Source organism: Cyprinus carpio, chromosome B22, assembly GCF_018340385.1.
Source record: "Cyprinus carpio isolate SPL01 chromosome B22, ASM1834038v1, whole genome shotgun sequence".
Classification (NCBI taxonomy): domain Eukaryota; kingdom Metazoa; phylum Chordata; class Actinopteri; order Cypriniformes; family Cyprinidae; genus Cyprinus; species Cyprinus carpio.
The window spans coordinates 34,363,436-34,390,409 of NC_056618.1; the positions used below are offsets into that span (position 1 = coordinate 34,363,436).

Sequence of the window (26,974 nt, forward strand, 5' to 3'; positions counted from 1 at the left end):
AAGTGATAAATCTTGACCCCATATATGACCCCTTTAAATGTTTTTCCCTGTTATGATCTTTGACAAACTATATTTCCAACACTGTGTCTGATCATAGCTGCTAGCTAACAATCACATGACAAGGACATTTTGTTTATTTTTAGGAGTTGCTGTCTGTTGACCGATTGACTGCGAAATAACCCGAGAGGACACAATCTTCCGTTCTTGACTGCTCCATGTATGTAACAAGTAAAGATGTCTTATATGCATATATTTGTTATTTTCATAATGAAGAAATTAAAATACATAACAGGGAATTAAAAACAAGACAAAATGCTGACTATAAAAAGAAACGTGACATATGTTACTGTACAAGCAATTAGATGATCGCTTATTATCAAAGAAAATTAATAACTACAACTAACCTAACTTGAGCAACTTATAAAGTTCATTAACACTTCCACCTAGAAGGCCATTTAATTTGTTGCTGTGTGATTTTTAGGTTACCGTTTTTGCAAAAATAAGTATTTATTTAACAATAAACAATTACCAACACAAGTCAAAACTTGACCTTTTTCTCCAACACAAATATTGTTCACTATGTGAAGTTTTAATTTGCCAATCAAGAGCTGCACAAAGAGCAAAGCCATGTTTATATTCATGTTTTAGATTTAGTTTGATTTATGTGATTTTTATAGTTTAAGCACATGAATGGTTCTTCTGAGTGAACAGTTAATCGTATACACCTTCAGAAACAGACAATTTAAACATTTTCTGATTGAACTGCTAATGTGCAGTTAGATCGGTTATATGTTATGAATGAATTAAAAAAATGGCTAAAGGGCTTAGAATAGAGCCCTGTGGTACTCCAGAACAAAAACAGAAACAGGGTATTTTTCATCTGAGCAATTTTGTTTGAGTGGACCAAAAAACAAACAAACAAACAAAAAAACTTTCATAATTTAATTAGTTTATTTAAAGGTGCAGTACAGAAGATTTGATTTATTTAGTGGCTTAGGTATAAAACTACAAACTAAAGGCTGGGCTCCGGCTAAGCTTTACAGTGCAGATGAGTGTGATGGTTTGAGCCGTATTGGAGCACATATAAGTTACAAAACATTTCTGAAGCACAAAAAACAACTCAAATATAATGACACAATAGATTTAAAAAGACCATTTTTTTTAAACTACAGTTAAACATAAGTTAACATTTATAATTAATATTAGACTGTTGTAAGGATATGCAACAGAACAATGTTTAAAAAGCATGACAAATAATATCTGCAATATGAGGGCTACTTTTATAGTTAGCATTGTACAAACCTTAAACACAATAACTTTTTTTTTTTTTTTTTTTACTTTCTCATAGTTTGACAAAATTACATGTTAATTGGAAATTATGAGAATTACTATAATTTAAAATATAGTTTTAAATATATGTAGTAAATCATGTTTTTCATGGATTTTCATCATTTAAAATATAAGTTTATGGACAAAGTTAAAACCATAGCATCTTAGAAATGTAAAAAAAAAAAAAAAAATTCAAATATGATATTATTTAGACTATAATTAAAAGTTAACTGCCAAAAAATAATTATAAACGTAACCATCAATATAATCTTCACCTCCATCGTATACAGTGTAACACTGACCTTGAGAGAGGGTAAGATCTTTTACGAGTCCTGGTCCAAACAGCCCCTCCAAAATGCTTTCGAACCCTGTGAAGCAGACAAAGGTATAATCTTATTAGCTCTGTGCAAGGTCTATAAGTACAAATCACACGTCCACCCACGTCCACCCCCACACGTGCACAAACTGCTTTCAATTTTATGAACTAAATCAATTCTTTGCCTATTTAATGTTGCCACTCAATTTAATTAACTGCAAATACTGTCTCAAGTGCATGGTTGCATGAATACACCCTGAAGAATCTGCTAAAATGAGAGAAAAAAAGAGAAGTATTATTCTGTGTAAGCATTTTATAGTAGTGATTCTTGGAAAGGAAATCTTGGAGAGGAATCTAATGCAATTTAGTCATCTGAATGTCAAGATGTGAATTCCTGTGATTTTGGTGCTTTAAAAAGGGAACAAATTTAGACACAATCTTTTCGAGAGGTTTACTTGGCTAAACCTAATGCAAAACACATTGCAATCTCCTAATTAAATAAAAAAAAAGCAATTAAATCCCCATAGATTTATGATAACAGTCATCATAAAAAATAATAAGCATAAACAAAATAATATTTTTGTGCAATCTCTAGTTTAAACCACACACTTAAACTTGAATGGATCATAGTGGCATTTTCTCAGGTTGTTTAAGGCAACTCCTTACAGCTTGTTCAATAACGTCCTTACTTATGCTGTCGCAATGATTAAGAAGAACATGATCACAAGTTTTGTCCTTCAAGAGATGGCTGTCTTTCTGACAGAAACACAAAGCGCCAGGCATAGTTAGTGCGATTCACTATTCATCAGCTGTTCCTGCTGCAGTTTGCTTATAAAGCATGCATTCCAAATTGTTGCTGGCTACAAAGGAGGCTTTGAAAACTAAAATGAGCACTTCAAAATGTTCCAACATTCCAGTTCATTAAATGCACAGCATTACTGCTAAAACTGCAGCGGTTTTGAAGCTCTATAGTGTGGATAATTGCATCTGTACACAATGATTGAGTACTGTACATAGAATGCAAAGATATTTGTGATAAAGCACAGACTTGTTTTTGTAATTACATTTCAGAAATACTAACAATTTTGACAAAAAAAAAAAGGAAATCATACTCTTCAAAAAACCCATAAAACCCTTATTAAATTGACTTGAATTTATAAGTGATACTGAGTTTTGTATTAAATGCTTGTGTAATGGTGAAATTCAGTGCTTGTTCATATAGTATCATTATGTTTTATATTCATTAATTTTTATTTTATAAAAATGAATTAAATGTTACCAAATTTCTGTTTGGTATTTTTATTTAACATATTTTTTATTTTTATTGGACAAAATGAAGAACAATGCAAGATTTTTCTTGAAGATAAAGAAAGATTGTAAATTGTATATTCATCTGCTAAAAGTAATTTTTTTCAACCTTCAGGATTTCATCCTTAAAGCTAACACACAATGACTACAAACTTCCAAATTTGATTTCATGTGATGTTTAAGATGCTTAAGAAAATTGCTGGTAATTATGAATAAAAACTGATCAGCTAAATATAAAATATACCCTAAAATATAAGCCTTTCCCAAGCAGACCAAAGTTTGGGTTGCAGGGTATTATTGTGATGTTTAAGATGTTTGCGTGAGAGGAAGCAGAAGAGGGGTAAGCGCGGAGGTATCCGGGCTAGGCTAACGGCTAACCCACACAAGCCATCCATCCCCACCGTCGTACTGACTAACGTACGCTCTTTGGACAATAAACTGGACTACATCCGATTACTACGTTCAACTCAGAGGACTGTAAGAGACTGTTGTGTGTTTGTATTCACGGAAACATGGCTCAGCGACAGCGTTCCGGACTGCGCCATTCAGCTCGACCAGCTGACGTGCTATCGAGCAGACAGAGCTCGCGTCGCGGGAGGAAAAAACCCGCGGCGGCGGGCTTTGTGTTTACATCAATGACGCGTGGTGCCGCGATGCTGTTGTGATCTGCAAACACTGCTCACCCCTGGTGGAGTTTATGATTATTAAGTGCCGGCCGTTCTATCTGCCGAGGGAATATACTGCCATACTGCTCGTTTCGGTTTACATTCCCCCGAACAACAGCAACAGCAACAGGAACGATGCACTAAATGAACTGTACCAGCACATCAGTGAGCAGCAGACAGCACACCCCGATGCTTTTCTCATCATAGCTGGGGATTTCAACCATGCTGACTTAAAGAGTGTGTTTCCTAAAATACACCAACACATTAACTTTCCAACAAGAGGTAAAAACATTTTAGACTTTGTTTACACCACACAGAGAGGAGCTTACAAAGCCCTCCCCCTCCCCCACCTCGGTGCCTCAGACCACATCACTGTCATGCTAATGCCTGCATACAGACCGCTCGTTAAAGTCGCCAAACCAGTTCAGAAACAGATTCAAGTGTGGCCAGAAGGATCGTCTGAGGCTCTTCAGGACTGCTTTGATACAACTGACTGGAATATGTTTAAGCAGGCTGCCACTTATAATAACTCCACTGACCTCCAGGAGTACTCGGAGACTGTCACTGCCTACATCACCAAGTGTATTGAGGATGTAACAGTCACAAAAAACCATTACTGTCCGGGCCAACCAGAAGCCGTGGATGACAGGGGAAGTCTACAGACTCCTGGAGACGCGGAACGCTGCCTTCAGAGCTGGAGACGAGGGGGGCCTGAGAACAGCCAGGGCCAACCTGTCCCGCGGCATCAGAGAGGCTAAGAGACAGTACTCCAGGAGGATAGCCCATCAATTCAGCGAACAGCAGAGACACTCGGAGCCTGTGGCAGGGGATACAGACCATTACGGACTACAAGCCCCCACAGCGGACCTGTGACAGCAACATCTCTCTGATGAACGAGCTGAACACCTTCTTCGCTCGCTTTGAGGCCCAAAACAGCTCCACTGCACAGAAGAATCCACCTCCTCCCAGTGACCAGGTGATGATGCTGACCCCGGACAGCGTGAGGAGATCCTTCAGCAGGATCAATGCACGCAAAGCTCCGGGTCCTGACAACATTCCTGGGCGTGTGTACTGAGAGACTGTGCAGCAGAACTCACTGATGTCTTCACAGACATTTTCAACATCTCACTTAGTCAAGCTGTTGTTCCCACATGCTTCAAAGCTACCACCATCATTCCAGTCCCGAAGAAGCCATCTCCATCATGCTTCAATGACTACCGTCCTGTTGCACTTACTCCCATCCTCATGAAGTGCTTCGAACGGCTAGTCATGCACCACATCAAGTCTGCCCTCCCCCCCTCCCTGGACCCATTCCAGTTTTGCATATCGGTCCAACCGGGTCGACCGATGATGCCATCTCAACTACCCTCCACTCAGCACTCACACATCTAGAGGAAAAAGACTCATACGTCAGAATGCTGTTCATAGACTTCAGTTCAGCATTCAACACAATCATCCCTCAACAGCTCATTCACAAAAACTGGTCGAGCTGGGGCTCAACACTTCGCTGTGCAACTGGCTGTTGGACTTTCTGACTGGAAGGCCTCAGGCAGTACGTGTCGGCAGCAACACATCCAGCACCATCACACTGAACACTGGGGCCCCCCAAGGATGTGTGGTGAGCCCCCTACTCTTAACTCTGCTGACCCACGACTGCACACCGTCACACAACTCCAACCTCTTCATTAAGTTTGCGGATGACACGACTGTGGTGGGTCTCATTAGCAACAGAGATGAGACAAACTACAGGAGCGAGGTGAGCCGCCTGGCCGGGTGGTGCAGTGACAACAATCTCTCTCTGAACGTGTAGAGAAGACGAAGGAGATTGTTGTGGACTTCAGGAGAGCGCACACTCAGCATGTTCCTCTGACCATCAACGGTGCGACTGTGGAGAGAGTGAGCAGCACCAAGTTCCTGGGTGTGCACATCACAGAGGACCTCTCCTGGACCGACAACACTGCAGCACTGGCCAAGAAATCACAGCAGCGTCTCTACTTCCTCCGCAAACTGAGGAGAGCCAGAGCCCCACCCCCCATCATGTACACCTTCTACAGAGGCACCATCGAGAGCATTCTGACCAGCTGCATCACTGTGTGGTATGGCGCCTGCAACGCGTCCTGCCGGAAGACTCTGCAACGCATAGTGAGAGCAGCTGAGAAGATCATTGGTGTCTCTCTCCCCTCCCTCCAGGACATTTATGGAACCCGTCTCACTCGCAAAGCCCTCTGCATTGCTGGTGATCCCACACACCCAACACACAGCTTCTTCAGTCTGCTGCCATCAGGGAGGAGACTGCGGAGTCTCCAGGCCAGGACCAGCAGACTGAAGGACAGCTTCATCCATCAGGCTGTCAGGAAGCTGAACTCGCTCCCGAACTTACCCCCCCGTCCCTCTTCTGCCTCAGGCACCACTGAACTATGAACCCCCCCTCCCTCTAACATACGAATGTCATGCACCAGTCACTTTGTGCAGCAGTGGTCTGCTCACTACCTCATTCACCATGGGTCTGACATCATTCTACCTCCTCATCAGTCAGTTTAATAAAATAACTGCTCTGAGCCCTTTGTCACTTTGTCACTTTTAATCAGACTGAATAAGCTATTTTTTTATGCACTAAAAATCTTTTTATCCGCACTGTTTGTTCACTGGTTTGCACTCTATCTGCCATGTGCCTTGCGCTGCTTTTATTTAACTTTATTTTTATTTTATTTTTTCTATTATGTCTTTTTTACGTTCCCTTATTGTATAGTTTTTATCTTATATTTTATATTTGATCTAGATTTTTAGGCTCTACTGTTAGTGTTATCTGTATGCACCGGGGGTCTGAGAGTAACGCAATTTCGATTCTCTGTATGTATGTACTGTACATGTGGAAGAATTGACAATAAAGCAGACTTGACTTGACTTGACTTGTTTTTAGTTTACCCTAAAATATAAGCCTTTCCCAAGCAGACCAAAGTTTGGGTTGCAGGGTATGAAAAGCACTAGTGCAATAGGCCTGTTAGAGAAGAACTGTGTGGGATATCACCACAAAAGAGCGTCTCATTCAACCCAACAAAACTAACATTCATTCACTACTGAACTCTAAATCACCAAGACCCAATAAAGAATGCAGTGCATACATACACAAAAAAATGAACAATCGTGTTCAAACAAAGCGTGAACGTACAGAAACAAGCCAATCAATTCAACACCAGGGAGGGTCACGTCAGCAGCTTTTTGTTTGAACTTCCTGGTGACCATTAATAGTCTATATTTAGTGTAGTGGATGTATGAATAATTTACTTTCACTGGGCAACAAGCACCCATGTATCTAACCAGTAGATAAGATCGATATATCGTACAGAGTCTGAGTACTGCAGATGGTTGAAGGACACTATTTCCAAGCAAGCTTCCCACACAAGCTAACTGTTCAATATAAAATGTAATTAAATCTAACCTAAAAAACTGCATATGTGTAATCTATATTAAGGACAGATTCTTTAGAAGGCACGGCTACTGTAAAAACATAATCAGGCTTTTACTTCTAATGCTGAAATTGGCCTAAACATAATTAACTTGGAGTGCTTTGCTTATGTTTCTATATCCATGAACTATATTACGTTTTTTTAAACAGTAACAAGAATGTTATGTTCTTTCCTGTTCATGTTCATATATGAAAAAAAAGAAAAATGAAAGAAAATAATAATGCCACAGACTGGATGTGATATTGTCTCTAAATAAAATTATGATATTTGGCATTAGAATAATTTTTAGCTGTGGTGACGACATGTCAGTTTAGAGATTTTAACACATTGGACCGAGTACCGAACCCTGAGGCACATCACTTGACATTTGGCCCCTTTAAAATGAACTTGGATATTAACTGCTTCTGAATTATTATTACAATAGTTTGCTAATATTTTTGATTCATGAATGTTGCTGTAGTGTTATCCAGTTTCTTTTTTGATGTTGTTTTATTTTAAATCAAATTGGTTGCTAATTTAGGCTTCAAATATACACTTTTCTAAAGGCTTAAGCTGTTGTCAATGTCTTTCAGACATCTTCTGTAACATTTTGAGGAGCTAAGCACCACCCAAGAGATCAATATCATCTTACATAAAGACTAGAAAAAAAGAGCTTTCTCTCTCTGGGGAGTACAATACCTTCATTAAATCATTAAAATCAGCATATTGGAGACGATGCACACTTTCTTCCCCGTGGTTTATCTTAACCCTAAATTAAGCCAAGTCCCTACCCCCAATCCTTAATAGATGGGAGGCAGAAAGGGGGTTGGGGTTGTTCTTGAGGGGAAATCTGTGTCAAATACAACCAACTCTATCTGGTAGAGCCATTCCATGAGACGGATGCTACTAAAATGCCTGGCCAAAGGGAACCAAGACAACTTAATTTTTAAGAGTTTAAGAACAAACCAATGAACAAATTGACCAATATAATGAATATAATTTAGTTAAAAACACCTACTTCAATACACACACATATATAGTTACTGTAGCAACATTTCTGATGGTAAGAGTAGATTGCCCTCTATCCAGCCCCAAGCAGTTCAAAAGACAAAAAAAAAAAAGACACTCCAAAAAATATGTTCCCAACCCTACCCTATCCCCACCCTCATTCTTCAGTCCATTGTTGTGTTTAAAGAGTAGTTTCTCCATATTTCAACTACATTTATCCAATTTCACTGAGCATATTCAAATTGGGGAGGGGTGGAAGAAACTGGGTCATTTCTCTTTGTTTGGTTAAGGAGTTAACCCACAAAAAAGGCTGCAGTCTGTGAAGAACCTGCCATTGTGACCCTGGCGACTATTCTTTAAATTTAGAAGAAAAAAAGCAGCAACATTTTTCTGATAATTCTCTGACAGGAAGTCACACTGTGCAGTTCAACGATCCTGTTGGGGCCAATGATTTATTCAGTGCGCCATGTGCCAAAAGCAGAACGTCTAATTAATTATCCAATTATTTAATTATCCAACTGAAGGCCGCTGAAATGATTAGGAATGCAATTGTTAAGCTCAGGCTTGAAATCTTTTATTATTCCTTTGACAAATTTTTTTTTTAATGTGCTCCAATATTAGCTCAGCAAGAAGTGTAGCTGGAATAATACAGAGCTAATTTGAGAGGTCTCGCTATGTTTAATATACCTTTTCAATAAATTTAACAAAATGCATATCTAAATAATGTAAAATGAAATGCACACTGAAAATGTCAAAGACGTCAACACTACATGAGTACTACATAATTGAAATACAATAAACAAATAATAGCACGCCTCCCAAAAAGCTTAAATAGCTTGAGGATTTGAGGTATTATTCATGTCCGTGATACAAAAACACTAAAATATGTATTTAGTTTTGGGATTTGTTCAAACAAGCTCAAGAAAATGTTGCTAGACAAAATCTGATGTGAGAGTAAGGAATTCAAATTATTACATATAAATACAAATAAAAAAGTTTTAATAAATAATATTTTAAAATGTATTATAACATTTATTCATAAATAATACTAGTAGTATTCATTATTATTGGTTTATATATTATTTTTATATTTTTTCAGCAAGTATCGAATGAGCTATAATTGGTTTGGGGATGTAACAAATGATAAAAGATTCATTATTTAATCAAATGTTTTCTAAATGTACACTTTAAATCAATTTTAAATTCATTTGACATCTATTTTCACATTTTTACTAACATAATTTCAATTCCCAGATCATAATCTTCAACTCTAGATGCAGTGACACTTTGTCTCAATGTATTCAAACGCTTACATGTTTTATTCAGTGTTTAAGACGCTCATATAGTTAGTGGAGTAGAGCAGATGTTGAGGTAACAAAGATTGCCTTGAAGATTTGACTGCTTTTACTGCAGCCGGAAAGATTCACCCTTGAGAAGGTAGATACAGTAGTAGATGAATGCTTAAAGACGTATCGCTCTCTAGGAAGCATTTCTTCTCTTGCCTCAGTCACCGGCAAGGGACGGCGTACACATACCGTACAAACGAATGCTGAATGAATAGAGTGCGACTGCTGTTGGTGACAATGTGACATCTACAGTTCTCTATTCAGTGAACTTCTACTGAAAGTGCTTTATAGGTTTCCTATGCTTCAATTCAAACATTCTGTCAGATTCAATTCACTTCAGTTCCAAATAAACTGTAAAGACCGACACAAAAGTGTAGCCCACAACTCACTATGTCAAATGCTTTATAGGTTTCTAAGAAAAAAAGGAAAACAAAATAACTAAATAAACACATAGTAGCAGAAATAAAGTGAAGAAAATTTGACAATGGATTCAAAACATACAAAACGTTTGGCCTTCTTACAAACGTGAAATACCTGTGGAAAGAAAATAAAGCCTTTTCTAAGCACAATTAGCATACATTTTTGCCTTTTAAATGCTGAGAAGTGAAGGGAAGAGATTTTTTGAATGCAAAATGTTGCAAGCCAGATTCGAACCTCCAGTGTCTGCATGAGCATCACAGCTTTGCTACATCTCCAAGTAAAAGCCTTTTGCATTTGCATATGCAGTTGCATTTTTTTCATTCGAGGCCTCTAACTACGTAAAAAAAATAAAAAACGTTTTCCTTTATGGCAAGTGTAAATAAAGAGTGGCACATCACCTGTGTGTGATTAATGATATATATAAGCATACGCTATTGCCATTTTGACTGCCTTTAAGATGTAATGCCCACTATCCACGTATTTCATAAGTAGACATCAAACTAATTAATTTGAAGGACTGCAGAAAAAGCTAATTATGAGGTCGCAAGGTGCACATATTTTATTATTAAAGAGAGAACAGAAAAAGGAAGCTTGTAGCGGCAGACCGGCTTTTCTCAGACGTGTGCTTCCTAACCTCGGGGCGTAAAAAGAAGGTTTGCATGTTGCTTAGTGACACTGGGCGAGATCGCTATACTTCTCTTAATTAGCCTTTCCTCTATCCCTTTGTCTCCTGCCGCCTGTCAGTCATTTCATGGACTATATATATATATATATATAACATGTTTGGTGTGCAATTGAAAAGTCGCTTTAAAAAAAACTCAGCTCGACTGGCTTTTGATTTCTAAAGGACACATGTTGAATAAAAGGGGGGAAAATCCAATCAAGAAAGCGACCCCCATTATCCATTTCATAAGGGTCTTTCTTTGGAGATGAATGACTAATTATGCTCCTCAAATGTTGTGGCGTAGCATCTGATGAAGTTAGGAAGGTATTTATAACATGGTGGTCATAACCGCCTACTGTAGATGCATTAGATTAAGCGTGCAAGGTTAAAGGGGGGAATTACTGCTAAAATGGTTTTATATTTTTATCCACATTGTATCACGTTTAGAAAATGACTGATGAGTTTTGTTTTTTTTAGTGTTGATATTCAGAGATCTGGATGGCAGGTGGCCAATGTAATACTGATTGTATTGTTCGACTAATTGATTTAAACTTTTCCTAACTACAAATATAATATATATTTAATATTTTAATTGGTGCTTTAATTAGTTTGCTGAGTTTTCTGCAACAAGAACACATTTGATCATGGTCAAGGGAACCTGAAACTGGGCTAATTATTTTGAGCTTCCAATTAATTAGTCAGTTAAAGACCAACTAACTAGTTAGTTTTGAAATTTTGCACATCCCAACTCAAAAATAGACAAATATCCAAACTATCCACTGGAATTTACCAACTGGCAGAGTTAAGTGGATCTCAACAATCTCAAAATGGTCAAATAACGGTCAATAACACAGAAGTTAATAAAGTTAATAATAATAGACAATGCTTAAGTCAAAATGATCCAAAAATATTAGGCCCAATGCTGTACTCTATCTTGGCTCAATTAAATAAATAAAAACTTAAACAATGCATTTATTTGCATATATTTGATGGTGTCAACAAAAGTGACAAAAATAAGATGTTGAGATTTCGCTGTTAAATAGCTCTTTGTCTTTGAAGACAACAACTAGAATGAACTAAATCGCGAACAAGAGAACTGTAAATTGGACTAATTATTCAGGCCCTTCTATCGATTAAGGCAAGAAGCCATGGTTTACAGTGAATTTATAACAGCTAAGGGGCGTTGTTATGACACGAAGCTGTTGTAAATTCACTGTAAACCACTGCTTCATGGGGCTTATTGCTTTTAAAAAACAGTTATTCCGTATACGTAGTAAGGTTTCACAGAATAAAACAGAGCAAATAACGTGTATTGATATTAATAAAACAGTATCCTTCAGCCAAACAATGTAGTTCCTCAGAAATGGTTGTGGTTCCAACAAAGTGGATGCCCAGCAACACACAGAAGTAAACAAAGGTGTATGTTTGTAGAGTAAATTACAACAGCTTTGAACTTGGCTCAACCAATCAGAATCAAGGACCGGAACTATCAGCTTTATAAAGGTAATTTAAAGTTATCATTGTGTTAAATTAGAAAATTTCTGAATTCAAGCACTTCACACTGGATCTGACCGAGATTCATTAGCGAGGAAACGCATGTGCTTTAGTAAATTGCCGCTGTTGTCTGAACTTTGAACCGAGCGGATAAACGGTGTAGCGCTTTCGTTCCACCATTAGTGCATAAACATTATTCACCTTGTTTTATCAAGAAAAATGATATTGTGATAATATAGTTATCGCTTTATCGCCCAGCCCTATGGTCTAATAATGGCCAAGAACACATAATTATTAATAATAATAATCATCATCATCATAATAAACTATAAACTATAATAAGCAAGGTCCAACTGATCCAAAAATATCACACAGTGTCCTACCTTTGACTCAATTTAGTAAATAAATATTGCAGAGAATGAGAAACAGCTAGAACGAACTAGATCGCTGTCAAGTGAACCTGAAACTGCACTAATTAATCAGGCCCTCCTATGATTAGTCAATAGTCACTCAGGAACCCCCAATAACTAGTCTATTCTGAATTTTTGCACATCACAACTCAAAATCAGCAAAATATCCAAGCTATAAATTGGAATCGACCAATCAGGCACAAATCTCAAAACTGTGTAGTAAATAACACATTAATAATAGTCCCAACTGATCCAAAAGTACCATAGACTATCTTGGCTCAATTTATAAAATAAAAAAAAGAATGTTGCATTAATTTGCATATTTTTGATTAGCAAAAGTGACAAATATGAACTAAAAATACTAAACCCGAAGTATCAAAGTAATAGCCGACTTTAGACAACAAATATCATTTGATACTCTAGAGACAAGAGAAATACTAACTAAATCAAGGAAAAAGGTAAATAAATAAATATCATTAAAAAATCAATCAATCCTTTGTTTGTAATGCCTGAATAATAAGTCTTTTGTCTAACCTAGTAAGAAAAACACAACAAAAATCCTAAAGATAAAAATTATGAATGTCTTCAATCTTTAAAGAGAAGATAAAAGCAGACCTTGCCGTCATCCAGATAATTTTGTCCTATTACCTGAAAGACTTTGCTTTTCCAACAACATAAAAGAAACAAATGCATGAACATTCCTGCAACAAGGTACAAGGCTAGTGCGTGAAATACCGAGAAAACCAAATAGAACATGCACTCAAGTGCTTCCTGCATCCACTGTTTTATTTTCCCTTGTTCGATTCCAGCAAGAACATTGCAAGTGTTATTTGGAGAGGAGGTTAAACAATGTCATTCTTGACCTAGATTGTGTTTGAATCAGAAAGCGGGAAAACGTCAAACCCACAGCTTTGCTATGAAGGAAGGCCCAATCACATTTAACCCATCAGGACATCGGCCTTTCACGACAGGACCTTTTAGATCGCCAAGCCCCAATTGCAGTGAATGTACATTTTGTACATGCACCATTTGTCATAAAAAGGAACTGTTGGCCACGAAAGGCAATTTTAAGCTTTTGATGGTGGTGATTAGTATCAAAAGCAATGTTTACTTGGCCATTCAGTACCAAATGTGCAGCATTAGGTTAAAGTAGACGTCTGGATTAAAGTCTGCTATAAAGAAGGTTATTTATAGGGTTAAGTGTTCCAAAAAAAATCAAATGTGATATAGAATAAAGAAACCTTTTTTCTTTTTGTGTAGTACTTCATTTCAAAAAGCACATTTTTTGAAGAAGAAGCAGAATACAAAGTCGATTTTCCATAATGCTTCAATCTTTGTGAGCCGCTCTGCGTTAGTGAGTCATGAAAAACGGTTTATTTTCAGGGCTGACACATATCAAACTGTTGTAGTGATCTTAAAGTAAACCCACAGAACATCTGCAGCACAATTAAAAATATATTTGTCTTTGAAAAATTATTTTTTTTTTTTATTAAAAACTATAGGTTTTTTTCATAGCCTAAGGTCAATCTGAGAATGAAAGCGCTCTACAGAAAGGCTTGGCCTATGTCGTGCTTGTCTATGTAGTACATTGCCATTGTTTTGCACCTTAACCTTGGATCAATAATATTTTTCTTTCTGTCTGTTTATCTATTAGAGTTAAAGGATATTACAAAAATGCCCATTTTTCTGTTTTTAAACGCTATATTATATAGGTAGACCATTATTTCAACTATGCAGTTAATGTTGCCAAGTATATTCAGCAAGTAAAATGCAACTAGGTTTCTTTTCCCACACAGTTATTTCCAAAAAATAACTTGAAAGAATCATATTTTATCACTTTCCATAATATGTACCAATATAGCAATACATATTGTTTAAAAAACAACATATATTTTTAGAACCAGCAACAAAACCAACATAAGTCAAATCCCTCTAAAGGTATAGTTCACCAAAAATAATGTTCCAAACTTTCTTTAAAACATAAAGACAAAGAAATTCAGCAGAAGATGGTCTTTTCCATACAATGAAAGTGAATAATGACCATTTTCATTGTAAGTAAAAGAGCAGCTTGGAGTCGTTGCGCTACGGGTGTCCCAAGTTCGAATCCCGTCTCGAGGATGTTTCCTGATCCTGCCCCCCTCTCGCTCTCCCACTTCGCTTCCTGTCAGATCTGATCTGTCTTATCATAATAGGAAAAAATAAACATAATAAAAAAAAATAATCTTACAAAAAGAGCAGCTTGGACATTCTGTTAAATAACTCCTGAGTTTAGAAAAGAGAGCGAATCATCGAATTTTCTCATTTGGGTGAGCCATACCTTTCATAAAGACATCAGAGAGCACATATCCATTGTACACCACTCTGGTTATTCAACAATACATGAGTGAAAGGAAAACTTCATCTCTCTAGTCAAAACACAATGCAGGCGATATGATCCTCCATTCAAAAACACTCTTTCCCACAAAACAATCCGTCTATTGAAATCCTCCCTTGACAAATCAAACATCCAAATCAAAAAGATCAGTTAAGTCAATGCAGAAATTGCCTTTTTACACATGTAAAAAAAAGAAAGAAAAATTTTTTGGGAATGATTTACCCAGAGATGAAAATATTCTATTTTAACTAACATATCCAAATCTATTGTTTTGTGTTTCTCATATAATTTATTAGAAGAGTTTTACCATGGTTTAAACGCAAAACGGCAACTGCTCAAACTTCATGCTCACTATATCTGCTCAAATATTATTCTAGGCTATATGTTTTTTAATAACTTGGCTGGAGAGATAACTACTGTTATATGTTTCCACTAAATGACTTTTATAATCTGATGCAAAACTGTGTGAAAAAAAACAAAAACCTAAGCATTAGAAACTATTTAAATTAACACTTTCTTAAAAATTCTGGATTTTCCAAATAATAGTAAGTAGTTGATTTTACTTTTGTAATTATTGGCAGCTACTGAACAATAGAGTCTTACATTGGGACTCACAATTAATCTCATTTAATAGCACAAAGACCCTAAAGACAATAGTCAACGGATCACCAGAGAATAAAATCATCTCTAGTCGGGAGGGGGCTATGTAATTGATATGAGATTTCAGCAGACTGTTCCTATCATATGATTTTCACATGCATTCCTGCTCTTTACCACTGAGAAACAAAAGGAATCATTCACACGGTGACTGAGATGTTAGAGAAAACAAACGTAACCAACATATAGCTGAAGGATGGGCTAACTTCTGCTAATTGGCTGCTTGTGTGAAAAAGTTTTCGATTCAGCTGACCCTCAGATGGCTGTGCTTTAAAGGGCATTAACTTTTTCAATAGGGTTTTACTGTACAAACAGTCTAACATCTAAAGTAAAGCATGCAAATTAAAGCACTGTTGCTGAAACACACAGACAACAACAACAACAAAAAACCCAACCTTAATAATTGGACTAGTTAGGGCTGCACGATTATGACAAAAATCATAATTGTCGTTTATTCCCTTGAAATTGTAATTGCGATTATTAATTACGATTATCACAATTTACATTGAATGATGTTTATACTGTACCATTGTTTGATGCAACTGCATGCCGTATTTTTTTATGAAAATACATCAGATTGGTTTCTTCTTTAAATTATAAAAAAGTAAAAATATGAATGGTATTATACTAAAACTTAAATTAAAATAATGGGAAAAACCATTATATTAACATGTAGAAAGAAAAAAACACATGTTAAGCATGCAGAATAACATAAGTGGACGTTGAACGATTAATTGCCGCTTTGAACGATTACGTTATTGTGGCATCCATAATTGTAATCGCGACTAAAATTCGATTAATTGTGCAGCCCTAGGACTAGCCAACCATTGCAAGGCACCCCAATAGCTAATCATGAACCAAAAAGACATAAATACACTGAAAAACAATGAAAAAAAAAATCAATTAACTGGATTAATCAAAAATATTAACATCGCTGAACCTTTACAAAACTAATTACTATTACCAGGGCAAATACAGTGTTTATTTTCAGGGTAACATCTAGATTAAAATATTACTGAATCTGCATTAAAAATTAATAATTTAGTCAAATGTAAAATCAATCAAATAATTGCAAAAAATAAAAAGCTTATTATGAAAAGCATGCTACACTTGAACCTTTCTTTGTATACCACATTTAATTTGCTTATCTCCACATTCTAAGTGTTTCAAGCGTTTCAATATTAAAACTGCTTTGCTAAAAAAAAGTGATGCTACAAATAATTTTTTATTTTTTTGGTATTTAGGGATTGCAGCAGCATAAACAGTAAAACTTGAAAACTAGGCCAAAGCTTTTAATTCATTTACCACCAATACTCAAAAAAAAATCTGCATCAGCATTCCCTAAAACATCTGCTGCATTAGGCAGCAAAAATAATAATAAAAAATCCTTCAAACCCCCACCTCAGGCAGCTTTTTAGGGCATTCAACTTTGAGTGCATAATCTAAACCCATTCTGAACATGGCTTTAATGGAAAACAACCACAGAGTGGCACATGAGAGGCAGACAAATAATGGCAAGGCATATGGCAGATTTTGACACATTTGGAGGGATTGGTTGAGGCTGACATGAACTACAGCACAGAGAGATTAAGAGTAAAATTTGAGCTTATCTCGTCTTCACGGTTACTGTATATCAAAAAGAAACACTCCCAAAGTTCTTGCGCAACAGCCTGTTAAAGAACGTTTCACTTCATCGAATCAAAGGTCTCGCTTACCTGGAATCTTTTGAGAATTTAAGGAGAAACATAACCTGAGAGAACCAATATTATACTAAGAAATGTGCCCAAAATTCTTCACAATGAAGCCTTGTTTCACAATTATTAGTCATTTGAATTTTTAAATTTAGTTGTGAGCAACATCCAAATAGTCTACACAATCAAACATCCACAATTAGAGCTGGTCAAAAAAGTCAGAATTGCGATATAGTACGGCTTTAATCTAGCTGTCCTCTGACAGAATGAGAATCCCTGGGGTTTAAAAGGAGAAAATAATGGAGGCAGACTTCCCAGATGTCAAAATACTTAGGCACAGAAGCCTGGCGTATTTAAGATCGGAAAAATCCAGTGGAAAACCACAAGTATTATCTCTGTGGGAGTATAATGCTACTACTTTTAAAGTAGTTTACATGGTTTAGCATAACCCTGACAGCTTAAACATGAAAGCGGTGGAAACCAGAGATGTGAGCTTTAGATAAATGCTAAAATCAAGAGGAATCAAGGTTTTAGCTCCCTAAACAAAAATACATAACTTTTTTTTTTTCCCCAAATGTGCAAACAAAACATGACCTTCATTTGGCAGCCATCTAATTAATGTTTAATTTAGTAGTTTATTTAAAGTGCAATGCATCCTAACAGCTGTTGTGTGTTTCAGTGAATCGTTCAATATTTGACATAAAATATTAAGTAAAATGCAAAACTCTGGGTTTTAACATTTATTTCATAATTTAACGATTAAATTATTTAATCAAATACTCTATGCAGTGTTTTCCCCCGTACTGTAAACACATGCAGCTTCTCAACAAGAAAAAGATCCATACATAATTCAGATGACAGCTTTTTTTTTTTTTTATCAATTTAAAATGCTGTTGATTTTCAGCGGTGGTCAAAAAGAATGCAACTCGAATCAATGCACCTTCTCGCAGCCTACATGCCAATTAAATCTGCTGGAAACTGTCGTCAAATAGCTCCAGACGCTTCTTTAACAACCTCTTCACTTGGGGGTGGATGTTCAAGAGCTGCTAGAAGCCGTTTATGGCCAAGATAGAAAAATTAAAGGTAAAGTCGCTCTCCATGTGCACCAAAAAGGTTCTCAAGCCACCAAAACCAAAATGCATGAGTATGAACCATGCATCGTATTTTTGAGAAGAACTACAAGAACTTCTAAAAGCGCTTGGATATCTTCTATAGATAAGAAGGTAACCAAACTGGAGTGATAAAAGTCAAAGGAATATCCAAAATAGCCCTATATTTGAGCGAGATGTTGCAAGAATCATAATTGGTCATAAGCTTGTTGCTGATCTTTGATGAAACGAGAGGAAAGGCAAATGCATAGGGGAGCGTTCGGAGAGAGCGAGGGGGAGGTACATGATAACTAGAGATAAAAATAAAAAGTGACATTTTTCCTGATGGTAATGGTTCTCACAGCAAGCAGCTTTGACCTTCAGTTTTGTCTGAATTTGTGACGCTCTCGTGCATGACACCAAATGTGTGGTGACAAATTCACACAGAAAGAGTCGGAAAAGCCAGGAGAGCCAAGGTTTGGTTGGATTTTGCATAAATTTGTCTGATTAAAACAGCGACATCTCACCACAGTGATTTATGTAGCTAAATGAAAGCTCCACACATATGATCAAACTATGTTTTATGTATTTAGACGCGCCAAGGCTAGATATAAAGACCACTTCAAGAGTTCAACTAAAATTACAGCTCACCAAATACATCAAATCCTATTCACGGGTCTCATTCAACAGTCTTTCGCCAAACCTTGAGCCACCAAAAAATGGAAATAACTGAACTGAGATACATATTGTTCCTTCTAGTGAATGAAAATAAATGGCCAAGCTGTTCACTAGAGAGAAAAGCATATCATAAAATTACTATCAATAAAATCAGTTAGCGTTGGTCCTGTTTGTCAATTATTAATTCACATTTTTGTATTGTAAATGCCGCTCTTGTATCCGCGCAAGGCTATCTACGAGTTACTTACGGATCAACAAACAAGCAAAGCTAGCTGTAGCAAACATAATAGTCCATGTAACATTACAGAGGATGATTAAGTATCAGACAAAAAAAAAAAAAAAGGAAAAATTTAGTATGAGACAGATGAAAAGGTATGGTTGAATAGATATGATAATTTCGGAATCAAACTGACCGGTTTGCAGATGAAAAGAAAACCTCTTCTTTGCGACTTCTAGCAATGCTGGCTTTCAAGGAGAGTTTGTGAACAACAGAGTTTAGAATTTGGGACTTTGACCCTTGAAAGTTTGAGGAAATGATTTATGATGCTCCCTAAAGCGTTATCAGCAGAGCGAGAATGTAAATTCATGTCATGAAAGGTGTGAATCAACTTTTACATACTTCTAGATTTCAGACGTATGGAGGGAGATGCATGACTTTGGTTGTTTTTTTACGTTCAAAAACACGCTAAGCTCTCATTACGGATTCACTGGCGACTTACAGTAGACTAAAGCCAAATTATTTAGCCTACATTTCCTCGAAGCATGCCTAGAATTAATCTCATGTGATGGAGAGAATATCTGCATGGCATAAGATACAAGCTATAGTATAATGTCATCACCGTGGGAATCTTGTTAAATGTCTTTCCTATTTCAGCACAAAACAGCAAGGAATCCACCCATCATCACATCAGCACCTTCATACTTCCTGGAACGGGCCTTTTGGTACAAATTAGGAGCTTTTCCTCATAGCATGAGGAAATCTAAGCCGTTTCCACTGACACTCGCCATATCTGATAACAAAATACATCCTGGTCCTTTTAAATATATCAGGTTATCATATCTGATATGATGCAGGACATGTTAAACAAATGGGGGAAAAAGCTTTGCCATCTATATCAGGTTGTGATGTTTGGTATTTTGGGCCCCATGAAAAGAATCTTGACAGGGCCCCCAACACAGCTGAGAGTTTTTTTCATATTAATTTACATAAAATCATGCGCTTTTATGGTATTTTGACTATCATTCTCATATATTTAAGTCAATCAGACAATTGAACTCCATCCCATGTCCACACCCGTAATTTGTCCTCTGTAATACTGCACTACTTCAGTACTGTATAATGTATATACTGTGCATAGCTGTACATGTGTCATATAGTGTATTCACATATATTTATATTTGTATGAATGTACTGTACATATTTGTACTGTACACTGGCAATGACAATAAAGTTAATCTAATCTAACCTAATATTTTTAACATGACAGTTGAAATGTAACGGAAACACTGAGCACTCTTAATACAATGAAATGTATTTATATTTTATACCGCAACATTTAAACTTATGGTAATTATCTTTAACACTAGAATGAACAAGGCATCATTTTGACCGTTTTGAAATTTACATAGTCAATAACTTTGTCTAAATAAATCACAAAGCCTTGGTGTTCCCCGACTTTTCCTAAAACTACATGAATTTTCATTTAACTAGTTTAAATATTTATTGTGTGAATAAAAACAGAAATATAATCATTTCTACCTATAACGTCCACAGGCAGTCATTTTGCGCTGTTTAAATTGAGTTTTGCCGACGGTCTGGATCAGATAATGTGAAAGTATTATGTGAAGATGGTTGGCAGAGATGAATCATGTTGTATTTGACAATATAGGGGACATTGTAGTAATACAACTCCACATCATCTTCAAGAGATGCACTGAAACCTCACAAACAGCTGATAGTAGTTTGTACAGTAGCTGGCAGAGGATTTTTATCAGAGTTCATGAAGTTAGACTGCTTGCAAGACAGGGTGCAACAGCGTGGACCGCAGCAGGGTGCTGAAAGTGGGCGCCGCCTCGTACAAAGATGCCGACACCGGCTGCATTTGAGGCAAAGCCGTGCACCCGCTGCACCCTGCTCTATCGAAACGTGCTAACTTATCGAAAAATGCTACCGTAGAGACCTAGGGCCTCATGTACAAAGCGTGCGTACGCACAGAAAAGTGCCGTAGGCTACGATCATTGTCACGGGCGGTCCATTAACAATTTAGGCCTACTTACAAACCCACCTTTTCGTGTGAAATATTGGGTAACATTTCACTTCACTTCTCTTATTTTTTTTCTCTTTCCGTTTTTGACTTTCAGATTTTGAGGCATTTTCACATCGTCTGTCAAGTTGAATCTGGCGGCGCTATAAGTGAAGTCAAGCTGTTTGTGTGTTGCCTTGGTTACTGGATACAATTTGGGCGGACTGAACCATTTTATGATAATCGAGAGGGGGAGAGGGGCCCACGGACGTTTGTGTTTCCTAAACAAATAATTTTTTTTTGACACCAGGAAACAGCAAATAGAATAATTTAAAGTTAATAATTTTTACTATCAATTTTTTTTTTTAGCACCACAATTTTATTGGGGGCTTCTCTGGGCCCCCTCTTAGTCATGGGCCCCGAGAATCGTCATAGTTTACCCCCCCTTTACAGCGCCCCAGATCTGATATGATGCAGGACATGCTATTAAACGGGGAAAAAGCTTTGCCCAGCATTGGACAGACTCAGTATGGTTATACTATCTACGCTGTTTTGGTTGATAGAAAGAGTGACCAACATTTACTCAAAAGCTGCAGTTAACAGATGCCAAAAGCCAAGGGTTTTCCGTCTGACATTAAAAGGGAGATTACCACAAATCTGGGGTTAAAAAAGAGGTTAAGACCCAATAATCTCCCAATAACATCAGATATGGCGATTTAAAGGGATTAAACAAAGCTAATGAAACATTTAACGGGGGAGGGGAGGGAAACCAAGAGTTTCTGTCATATTTTTGGAAATGCTAACCAAAAAAACAGCACATAACAAATATAAACGGGACTCTAGGCTTCCCAAACCCAAATATTGTTGATGCACGGCTGCACTGGCACGTCTCGTTCATGGACGAGCAATCGATTAACGAAACAATAATAATAATAATAAACAAAACTGACTCAAATATCAGCGCATCTATTCTGCAGAAACCTCCTGGTTAAGATCAAGACCTTATATTAAAACGTTCAGTGTTAGAAGAACCTGGCCTTGACAAGGCCTCGATAACAGCTAAGCAATATGCGCAGTGTCATTTTCTTTGTCAACCCCCCACCTTCCCCTAAAATACAAAATTATTTTCTGACATTTCCCCATTGCAGCAATGCGCGCTCCCCCAGCGCCGATGATTTGAGGGAAGGGAGGGCACGCGCGCGGTGGGGCGGGGACGCGCGCAGCCCTCCCCCCAAATAATACAGTAGCCTACAATAAAGCAGGGAGCGCGCACACTGGCAAAAGAAACGCCGGTGATTGGTCAGTGCACAATTCCCTCTGTACACGTAACACGCCCTGCTTACAATAAATAAACATCCTAAATTTCCTCTTAAAAAATATATATATAACTTAAAGAAATAGCGTTGGGCCAAAACAACGCATAAAAACGCAAATGTACATTATTTCTCAAACAACGGCTTCGCAACTAAACTCATAACTGCGATTTTTTTTTTTTTTTTTTTTTTGAGGTCCAGCGTCTATAAAAAAAATCGTTGCGAAACGAAAAAAAAAAAAATCCGCTTCGCTCGCCACTCAATGCAATAGGTTTTCGCCGGTCCCCGCACCGAATAAACACACTGAATCAACACGCGAAGCTCCGCGAGACGACCCCGCGCGAAAGGTGAAGCGAGCTTACCTACACAGTGAATGAGTTTATGCCGCCACGAGTCAAGCTCCTGCCGAAAGCCGCGCCTCTCGATCGTGCATTGCTGCCTTCTGCACAGACTCGCCATTTTCTACCGGCCCCTCCCGCGGGCGCGCGCCTCACACCGGGAGCTCCCGGGGCCCGCGTCATCGGCCCCCTCTCTCTCCGTGGGTCTTCAATGCTGCAGCACTTTTCTGACAACATGTCCCTCCCATATCCAAATCTCGTTCAGCCTATAACTGAAGCTTTGCCTATTTCGCTCCAAAGAATTTAAAACATGTGCTTGCGTGCATATACGATGATCAAATAATCATAAATAATTTAGATTTGGGATTAAATTAATCTAGTATTCATAATAGTGTTTATGATAATTGATAATAGTACATAGGACTATAAAAAAGCATTCTAAATATTTTAATAATACACTAATTTTTAATCATTTTATTTGTGTCTTATTACAGAAATAGCCTATTAGAAAATGCAAGCCACGTTCACACCATGAATGAAAACCAGTCATAAGGGTCAATTTTTGAAAGTGAGAATTATACATCATCTGAAAGCTGAATAGATAAGCTTTCCATTGATGTATGGTTTATTAGGACAGGACAAAATTTGGCCCAGATATCTGAAAATCTGGAATCTGAGGGTGCCAAAAAAATAAATAAATAAATAATAAATAAATAAATAAATCCGAATATTGAGAAAATTGCCTTTAAACCCAAATGAGGTCTTCATAGCAATGAATATAATCACAAATTAAGTTTTGATATGTTTACAGTAGGAAATTTACAAAATATCTTCATGGAACATGATCTTTATATTCCAGTGATTTTTGGTTAGTCTGGAACTTTAGTTAGTCTGCAATGTTGCTGTTTGAGCATAAAAAGTATATTTAGAGTTACAAAGATAATATTCAAATTTGCAAAGCTCAAAGTCCACTTCGAAAGGAGATATTTTATTTAACAGAAATCACTTTTCATTTGGACTACAACGCATATTTTCCGGGATTTGTGATATCACAAAGATCGACGAATGGGTCGAGACCTGGTTGAGATGCACTAGAGAAGGCAACGAGTGTTATCACTATGTGGGAGACACGCTAGCTTTCCCAAGACAGACGCACTTAGAGTGGTTACAATCATCTGGGTTTAAATCCACTCAAATTGATTTTGATGCAATATTTACACTGAAGCTCACAGCAGGCGGCTATGATAAGAGGCAGGACATTTCCCGATCAGGCACCGCGTGCTGCCAATCAAAGCACACAATGGCCCTGCTAACCAATCAAAGCACACACTGGCCCAGCTAACCAATCACAGCACACACTGGCCCAGCTAACCAATCACAGACCGATCACAACACACACTGGCCCAGCTAACCAATCACAACACACACTGGCTCAGCAAACCAATCACAACACGCACTGGCCCAGCTAACCGATCACAACACACACTGGCCCAGCTAACCAATCACAGACCGATCACAACACACACTGGCCCAGCTAACCAATCACAACACACACTGGCTCAGCAAACCAATCACAACACGCACTGGCCCAGCTAACCGATCACAAACACACACTGGCCCAGCTAACCAATCACAGACCGATCACAACACACACTGGCCCAGCTAACCAATCACAACACACACTGGCGCAGCTAACCAATCACAACACGCACTGGCCCAGCTAACCAATCACAACACAGACTGGCCCAGCTAACCAAACACAGACCAATCACAACACACACTGGCCCAGCTAACCAATCACAACACACACTGGCCCAGCTAACCAAACACAGACCAATCACAGCACACACTGGCCCAGCTAACCAATCACAGCACACATTGGCCCAGCTTACCAAGCAAAACACACACTGGTGCAGCTAACCAATCACAACACACACTGGCCCAGCTAACCAATCACAACACGCACTGGCCCAGCTAACCAGTCACAACACACACTGGCCCAGCTAACCAAACACAGACCAATCACAACACACACTGGTGCAGCTAACCAATCACAGCACACACTGGCCCAGCTTACCAATCAAAACACACACTGGTGCAGCTAACCAATCACAACACACACTGGCCCAGCTAACCAATCACAGCACACACTGGCCCAGTTAACCAATCACAGAAAATGGTGGCCCAGCTTACCAATCAAAACACCCACTGGTGCAGCTAACCAATCACAACACACACTGGCCCAGCTAACCAATCACAACACAGACTGGTGCAGCTAACCAATCACAGCACACACTGGCCCAGCTTACCAATCAAAACACACACTGGTGCAGCTAACCAATCATGGCACACACTGGTCCAGCTAACCAATCTCAGCACACACTGGCCCAGTTAACTGATCACAGACCAATCACAACACGCACTGGCCCAGCTAACCAATCACAGCACACACTGGCCCAGCTTACCAATCAAAACACACACTGGTGCAGCTAACCAATCACAACACACACTGGCCCAGCTAACCAATCACAGCACACACTGGCCCAGCTAACCAATCACAGCACACACTGGCCCAGCTTACCAATCAAAACACACACTGGTGCAGCTAACCAATCATGAAACACACTGGCCCAGCTAACCAATCACAGCACACACTGGCCCAGTTAACCAATCACAGACCAATCACAACACGCACTGGCCCAGCTAACCAATCACAGCACACACTGGCCCAGCTAACCAATCAAAACACACACTGGTGCAGCTAACCAATCACAACACACACTGGCCCAGCTAACCAATCACAGCACACACTGGCCCAGTTAACCAATCACAGCACACACTGGCCCAGCTTACCAATCAAAACACACACTGGTGCAGCTAACCAATCATGACACACACTGGCCCAGCTAACCAATCACAGCACACACTGGCCCAGTTAACCAATCACAGACCAATCACAACACGCACTGGCCCAGCTAACCAATCACAGCACACACTGGCCCAGCTAACCAATCAAAACACACACTGGCCCAGCTAACCAATCATGACACACACTGGCCCAGCTAACCAATCAAAACACACACTGGCCCAGCTAACCAATCATAACACACACTGACCCAGCTAACCAATCAAAACACACACTGGCGCAGCTAACCAATCACAACACGCACTGACCCAGCTAACCAATCACAGCACACACTGGCCCAGTTAACCGATCACAGACCAATCACAACACACACTGGCCCAGCTAACCAATCACAGACCAATCACAGCACACACTGGCTCAGCTAACCAATCAAAACACACACTGGTGCAGCTAACCAATCACAACACACACTGGCCCAGCTAACCAATCACAGCACACACTGGCCCAGCTAACCAATCACAACACACTGGCCCAGCTAACCAATCACAACACGCACTGGCCCAGCTAACCAATCACAACACAGACTGGCCCAGCTAACCAATCACAACACGCACAACACACTGGCCCAGCTCACAACACACACACTGGTGCAGCTAACCAATCACAACACACACTGGCCCAGCTAACCAATCACAGCACACACTGGCCCAGCTAACCAATCACAACACACTGGCCTAGCTAACCAATCACAACACGCACTGGCCCAGCTAACCAATCACAACACAGACTGGCCCAGCTAACCAATCACAACACGCACTGGCCCAGCTAACCAATCACAACACGCACTGGCCGTTCATGCCAGACAGAGGTGTTGTAATAATGAAAAATATGTGAAAAAGAATGTGTTTTTCGAACAACCGAGTATGAGAGCCTCTTCTAGTACACCCCCAAAACAAAATCAAGACCTTGTAAAAGAGCATAATAGGACCCCTTTATCACCCCAAAAAGGATTCTGTCATAAATAGTGGGACACTTTAATTCAGGTCAACAAACGTCGACTGTGTGCAGCTCAAATGCGGACAAATGCTCAGCCAATCAAGTGTCACTTTGAAAAAAAAGCGAGTGGAGATCCTGTGAGGGAATTGAGAAAAACTAATTTGCTAACTTTCGGCATCGGTCGTGCCAGGACTTCTGTTCCCTCACAATACCGCTGACAGTATAAAAGTTACAGTACGGTTGATGGTAATGCTATGTGTTATGACGGTAGGCTTTTTGTTAAGTGGAAATGGAGTGACTGACAGCTTTTATTGTACTAGCAGC

At 38.5% G+C, this 26,974-nt stretch overlaps 1 protein-coding gene across 2 annotated transcripts in view; it reads right to left on the bottom strand.

Moving 5' to 3' along the window:
- Positions 1 to 22,961, bottom strand: part of LOC109089111 (ligand-dependent corepressor-like) — a 36,757-nt gene extending 13,796 nt beyond the window's left edge. For both annotated transcript variants that reach the window (XM_042749703.1, XM_042749702.1), the window contains exons 1-2: positions 22,813 to 22,961; positions 1,632 to 1,697 (exon numbers count right to left, since the gene is read on the bottom strand). In XM_042749703.1, the coding sequence (XP_042605637.1) occupies positions 1,632 to 1,697; positions 22,813 to 22,909 (163 nt within the window). In that variant the 5' untranslated portion in view covers positions 22,910 to 22,961. The remainder of the gene's footprint in view (positions 1 to 1,631; positions 1,698 to 22,812) is intronic.
- Positions 22,962 to 26,974: the final 4,013 nt, after the last annotated feature.